Below are 7619 nucleotides of genomic sequence, written 5' to 3'. Positions count from 1 at the left end.
AAATGTTCATTCTTAAAATACGTGATGAAATGCTCATTCTTAAAATACGTGATGAAATGTTCATTCTTAAAATACGTGATGAAATGTTCATTCTTAAAATATGTGATGAAATGTTCATTCTTTAAATACGCGATGAAATGCCCATTCTTTAAATACGCGATGAAATGCCCATTCTTTAAATACGCGATGAAATGCCCATTCTTAGAATACGCGATGAAATGCCCATTCTTAGAATACGCGATGGAATGCCCATTCCTTTCAAAATACGCGATGAAATGCCCATTCTTAGAATACGCGATGAAATGCCCATTCTCAAAATGCATAATACTTCAAAACATTAATGTTATGTACTTTATAGTGTTTCTTGTAGAGCATGGGTGTTAAACATATGAACCATAAGAGTTTTTTAACCATCCCACAAAACATGTCCCAATGTCCTTTGGTCACATCCACATATTCTATAATATGACCCATGTCTTTGTATTGTGTATATTGGCCCTGAACTAGCAACATAAGTTACCATTAGCTGTGTTGATAAACCTTTGAGTTGGAGGAAGGGGGTCCATGAACTGTGGCTTATTCATGAATTTAGTTCCCCAGAGTGAAATGGGTTTGACACCCCCTTTTCTAGAGGATTCTTTCAAAAAACTTAAGTGATAAGAACAGTTTTTGAAATAATTTTATTATTTACTTAGAACTGTCAGTTGCACTAATTATAAATTATAACTGTCATTAGGAAAAATGAAAAAACAACATTATTAATCATGAAAACTCAATTGTAATTGGTTTTAGAAAAGTTAAGTTAGAGCTCTTTTACACTTGTAAGTAAAGCAAAAAATTTTTGATATTTGTGGACTTAAAACTGGAGCCATGATGTGGAATTTAAAAATTTATTTTGTGATATTTTGTAGTGTAATGTATTGTTTTCCTCATCTGATACTCAGATAGCCTTCGAGTAACTAAAAACTAGTCTAGTATGTAAGATATAACCATGCTGCTTAAAATAGTGTACAGTGTAAGCCAAGGGTGATAATGTTTGTAACTATTTTCTAAGAAATTTTCAATGTCAGAGATAGTTATAGTTGGTTTATAGCTGAAAGATAAATGGATTGCATACTGAATAAGTTTGGGAGTCACACATTTTAAATTTTCTTTGAGTTTCAAAATGCAATTTGAGATATTGCAAAATAATTTTTTCTCTGTAAAAAACGTAGTTTTAAAATAAAGTTTAGTTTTCTATATTTTTTAAATTTGAAAGATTTTCAATAGTTTATAATGTCTCTACATAGTTATAGGTATGCTTTTTTTGACACAGCTTTAATTTTATGCCTTAAAAGTAGCAATGCAAATAAATGCAAGTTTCATGCTTATTTTTCATATAAATGTAAATACAAGGTAAATTTTATCATAAAGGAAAATCTCAAAGTGCTTTTGTGAAAATAAAATGAAGAGTGGACCTTGCATCATTATTAATTATTTATTTTTTATCAGATGAATGTACAGTGTACCATACAGAATAACATCATTATAATTGTATAGTTTGGCTAATATAACAAATGACAGTCATTTCTTTTCAAACTAAAGATGATTTAAGAAAACCTTTAATTGATCCTGAGGAAGAGGCAAATATTTGAAAGTATTGGAGGTTTATGGTCATCTTATGGACTTTTCTATATAGTTACTTGAACACTGACCCATGTATCAAGTTGTGTAACTGTATATGTACTTTTTATTTATGAATATTAAGTGTTTATAGTTTCATGTTGAAGTTTATGTCTCAAGTTATACTTCTTCATTCTTGCTAAAGTTGAAATGTTGGTTCCAAGAAAATAACATCAGCACAGAAAAGGCTAAAAAACTTCTCAGACTTCTTCATGAAGTTCTTCAAGAAAATAAGCAAAGGTACATTTCAATAATATGTATATATCATTTGTGTTAGTCAGTATATAGAATGATAACACAACTATAGAATTGTGAACAGTAGCATACACCATTAAAAAAGATATTTTTTTTTATCATTAAAACCCAGTTTGTGCAGTTTTCATGTTGATGATGGATACTAAGTAAACATAGAAACATTAGGACTCGCAGGTTCTTTGTCTATGTAAATGTCAAATACTGGAGGCAGTATAGTTTTTGAGTGTAAAAGACAGGTATATTTGTAAACATACTGAACATGTGTTGAGTGTTCACTAGTTCTTTGATGTAAACTTTGGGTATTTAAATCAATGTAACCTTTTGAGCACAAAAGACAGACATATTTGTACACTGTTAGTGACTTCATTAGTTTGGGAATTTTATCTCAATGAGAAAAAGATGATAAAGACTAAAGGTACTTCTAAAAACAATTCTGAGAATAATTTTGGAATGGCTCTTATTAGAATCTCAACAGGTTGGTCCCTTAAAGGATTCTTTATGAAGTGAGACAGAGCTAAAGTTGTAAGGCATTTTTATAAGTTGTAAAGAAGTAAAAAAAAAAGAGTTGTATGTCACCTAGTAGAATAACTTAGAGGATTCAGTAAGTATGTATTTATAACATAGTTATGTAAGACCATTATCTTTGTTCTCAAAATCTCGGGCATTGTAAAAGATGTTACTGCAGAATATACGGAGACAATATGATCAAAATGTTCTTTAATGACTAATGCAATAAAGTGAACTACATTTTCTAATCTTAAATTATAGAAAATGTACACAAAAGCAAGGAAGTTTTTCATATTTAACAATGAATTTATTGCCACTAAAAGATCAAACTTGAATAAGATAATATAGACTTATTCTTCTGAATTCATTTTGAAATTACTTTATAATTTATTCATGTTTAAAGATCAGAATTTAATCAGTATTAGCTGTTGTTTTATTATTACTTTTTACCTATAACTGAGAAACATACTAGAGCTGAAAATCTAAGGTTTTTTTTTTTACCATCAGCTTGCAGGTGGAAATTATTTTTAACTCAATTAATCCTTGGTATCAATCATGTTAACAATAGTTTTAAAACATGTGTATAAGATAAAAGCTAAAATTAAGAAGCATAGTTCAAATTTTTATACATCAATACATCATTGTTATTTACATTTACTTGCATATATTTTGCTCCAGCTTTAAGGAGGGGTAGAAAACTTTAATACATAAATTATGAGGTTGTGAGAAAATTTCTAGTACAATTATTCCAATTTCAATTGTTTAATATGATATGCTAGTAATTTTAGCCTCTTTGAAATGTATTGAAACTTAGTTTTAATATGGGGTTTAGTATTGTTCTGTGAATATATCTTTAAACAAACTTCTTACTTGGTGACATTGTTTTAGGCCTCACAATTTGGTGAAATAAAGAATGCTGTTCTACCAAAGTTGTAGTTTGCCTAAATAAGAGTATTTTCTGTTTTATGTAGTGAACTTGCATCAAAAGTAATGATTGAACTACTGGGCACTTACACTGAAGACAATGCTTCTCATGCCAGGGATGATGCTCATAGGTATGGTGATGTAAATACTTCAAACAGTATTTGTTGTTCTAAAAGCTGATTATACTAGTTTAAGCTGCTTATTTATATTTTAAGAAAATCTTTGAATTAGCACAAGACAGTAAAACCTCCATTTTAGGAAAGTTGTTTATAGTAGTATGTAAGACATCATCACCTGCCATTACGTAAAGTATCTAGATTATAACACAAACAAATCAGACTACAGTATGTTCCATATAAATGAAAGGAAACATTCACACATAGTTTAAAAATTCATTATACAGAACTGTAACCATGTTTTTTTTTTATTTTAAATAAGAATAAAAATACACATTGTTTGTGTACACCTATTTGATATTACATGAGATACTCGTATAGCTACATAGTGTAAGCTTGCATTACATGAGCTCCCTATTCAACCAAATGAATAAATAGTAATGTAAATAAACAGTAAAAAGAACAGAGTAATAGAAACACTTCGATTAAAAAAAGATAAATATGGAATTCCAGCTAGAACAAAAAATTAGGAGAGACAGTGCGGCTGTGAAGAGCATTCATTGTTTAAAATCACACTTCTCTTATGTACTGCACGTTAGACATTTAGTACATTTTATTGAAACAATGCAATCACTAAACATAATCCCTGTGTTTCACCAAATTATCTGCTTCAATTTATGGAAGGAGCTGTTATTTATAATGTTTTTGTTGTGTGTGTGTGTGTGTGTGTGTTTATATATATGACAAGTTTTGTTTATGTAATGGGCATTATACTATTCAAAAGATTGAATTTTCTATGTGAATAACATTTCATACGTGATTACTATTCAAACAGTTTCTGCTAACAAAATGAAAAAATCTTAGCAATGCTTGAATGTTACCTGATGAACCTTAGAACACAGCCCTACTTCTAACCTAATATAATGTGTTTTTGCCCTGCCTTTTATGTAGGTCATATGGTCTGCTAAATAGGAGATAGATTCATTGAATATTAAAATCAACAACATTTAAAACCTTGTATTTTATCTTTCCTTGTTTAACAAACATTCTATTCATGATACTGAAATTACATTCTTCAAACAGTCAAGGAAAATAATGCAAAGAATGTTGCATAGTCACCTTTGCGGAAATCTTGCGAATAAATGAGACCTCAACTGCCATTTCACTTTTATATTTGTTACTCTTGGGTTTTTCTGTATTTATATTAATTATTTTTTCTTTATAGTTATTTTTTTTCTATACTCTATAACTTTGCTTGTCATTCATAACTTTTATTTTTCATACTTCGCCAATCAAGAAGTTTCTCCAACTTCTTCTGTCACCATTGCTTTAGTATTCGTGCACTCTCCTATCATCTTATTGGCTATTCCAAGAGGTTATTTCTGTGTTTTAATGCACCCTCTTACTTTTCATTTGGTTAAGTGAAGGTTGTTTAGTTAGAACAATGAATACATAATTTTTCCTTTTAGAAAGCTTTAACCATTTGTTTGCACTTTTCAAGAACACTAACTACAACATTTTGATATAGGGTTTTGACTTTGTATTTTTTAAAAGTGACTGTATTCTGACTGTGCTCACTTCATACTGTTTATGGGACATTGCAGCAAAACTTATTGTTTCAGCTGAAAAATGGTTTAAAACAGAAAGCTGTTTTCAATATTTCAACCTTATTTATTGTTTTGATTTGGCCTTTGGTGTATGAAGTGAGTTAACATATCTTATATATGTACATTATTTTATTCCAAATCTCATCATTTACTATGAAAAGTACTTATGGTTAAAATTTTTGTTTACAGATGTATTGTAGCATGCTTAGCTGATCCAACAATGTTCCTCATGGATCACTTGCTTGCTCTAAAGCCTGTTCGCTTTCTGGAGGGAGAACTGATTCATGATCTCCTCACAATCTTTGTGTCTGAGAAATTATCATCATACCTTAAGTTTTATAACAACAACAAGGATTTTCTAAACTCTCTGAGTAAGCAAACCATTTTCTTAGCAGTGTATTCATATAGATATGTTTATAATATCTTCTGAGTAACTTTAAACCTGTTGTCATTGATATATATTTATTGTTCAATGTGTTAATCACTAAAAACTTTATTGGATTTTTTTCAAGTACACTTGCCAAACATTAGTATTGTTCAACTTTTGTTTCTTCTAAAACAGATTATGATATTTTATAAGCTGATAATGTTTCTTTTCTACAATCAATTAAAGATATGATTTTGGTTTTCATCATCAGTTACACGTGATTCTTAGGATTCGGTTTTGTACAATAATGTGCAAAAGGTATATCAAATTTGTGTAATATTTAACATAGTCTCACAATTGAATGTATCTTTGAGATCTATTGTTAGAGAATTTTACTTAACCCAAGAATTACAAGAGGGAGCTAAATGTACCCCCATTGACTTTTTAAACACTTTTTCTAAAAAAAAATTCATTCATCAGACTGCTTATGGGTCCATGACTTTGCTGGTAACAAGGCCCTTAGTAATAACTAACACACAAGTTAAAAAAAGAAAATGTAAACAATACCATCAATGTTGCAATTAATCCTACATTTTTTCTTTACAATAGGTGTAATTGACAGAAGCATAAATGTTAGATATGCATGACTGTTTCATTTAAATTTAATATAAGAGTTATGATTCAGATAATTATAAAGTGTGATTGTTAAATTTAGTATTTTAGAAGCAATAATTAATCACAGGTTTCTTTACATAACTGTACAAATCATATGTTGTGTAGTACACTAGTCGGTAATTGTTATATTTTTGTATCATGTTACTAGGTCCTTCTAAGTTTTCTCTTTGTTTCATTGAGTATTGTTACATCATAATGTTTTGTAGTTTGTAGAAAAATCTAGGCCTCAGTTGGGCAATATATATGGGTGACGAAGTTAGACTGCGTGTGAGTTTAGCCATAATGAACAATTTCTAAATTGAGTTTTACAGCTTGTATTGTAATAACAGGGATAGAGAAGAAGAATTTATCTTGTCAAAAGGTGTTTTAAAATAATTGAACCAGCCTGACTTTTGATGAAAAAGATAATTATTTAAAGCTGTAGTTCAACTGTGTACATTTCTATATGCGTTTAACTTGTTTTGATATATTATTTTAAAACAGGTGAACTGTGTGCTGTTTGTTTATCATTGAAATTTATCGTCAACAAGTCGCAGACATCTAATGTAAAGAAAATCAGCTCCTATAAAACTGACAATAAATTACCCAGTATAATACTATATGTGGACTCCACCTTTTGCAAAATGGTTTATAAACCAATTGGTAATTTGAGGGTTAACTTTTAATTCTACATCAGAAAACTCAAGGAGAAAAAGACTTAAGGAAACTATGGAACTTAAATACTTGAGAAAATATTTGTAAGCATCTGACTTCTGCTGCTATATTTCAGTTACATGTTTTGTTTTATAAAATATAAGGTATTTCCTTCTCTGTTAATGACTCACATCTTCACATATTCTTTTGTGATAACATGCAAAAGGGTGAAAACACTTCTTTAGTCATGTTTCAGATCTTCAAGTTAAAATGCATATACTCCACATTCTGAATCAGTTTAGTTAATAAATTTGTGCCATCAGTTTTTGTTAATAATACATAAGTTGGATTTTAAAGATCCAATACTCTAGAACAGTTTCAGAGTTTCTAAATGGTATTTCATCTAATTTCAAAACCATTATTCTTGTAACTAGAACTGCATAAAAATACTTACTCAAAGATGGAGGTAATCTTAATGCTTTTAGGCTTTCTTTTCAAACATTTATTCATTTCATATCACCAAGCTGTTTTCTGTAGTGTCTTTCTATATTATTTATTTTCAGGCCTCTCTCACGAACAGAACATGCAAAAGATGAGGCTGTTAACATTCATGCAGATGGGAGAAACTAAAAAGGAGATTTCATTTGAGACCATTCAGGGAGAACTTCAGTTGAAATTTGAAGAAATAGAAGGCTTTGTTATAGATGGTAAGTAAATATATATACACACACACACTCACACATATATATATTTGTAATGCACCTTGCTTGAAATATTGATTAACATAATTTGTACAATTTTCATTCCATTATATGTTTACACATGTTCCATCTTACAGACAATACGTATATATAATCCAGCATTATCTTGCTG

General features: G+C 29.4%; 1 protein-coding gene across 1 annotated transcript in view; it reads left to right on the top strand.

Annotated features, from left to right (window-relative positions):
* Nucleotides 1-7619, top strand: part of LOC106458831 (eukaryotic translation initiation factor 3 subunit M-like) — a 21725-nt gene that overhangs the window by 11265 nt on the left and 2841 nt on the right. Inside the window, exons 5-8 of the mRNA XM_013918388.2 lie at nt 1808-1902; nt 3396-3479; nt 5261-5442; nt 7310-7453. Of these exons, the coding sequence (XP_013773842.1) occupies nt 1808-1902; nt 3396-3479; nt 5261-5442; nt 7310-7453 (505 nt within the window). The remainder of the gene's footprint in view (nt 1-1807; nt 1903-3395; nt 3480-5260; nt 5443-7309; nt 7454-7619) is intronic.

The sequence above is a fragment of the Limulus polyphemus genome, unplaced genomic scaffold (genome assembly GCF_000517525.1).
Source record: "Limulus polyphemus unplaced genomic scaffold, Limulus_polyphemus-2.1.2 Scaffold24, whole genome shotgun sequence".
Taxonomy (NCBI): domain Eukaryota; kingdom Metazoa; phylum Arthropoda; class Merostomata; order Xiphosura; family Limulidae; genus Limulus; species Limulus polyphemus.
The sequence above is the reverse complement of the archived record's forward strand: the minus strand, read 5'-3'. Positions and strand labels throughout refer to the sequence as shown.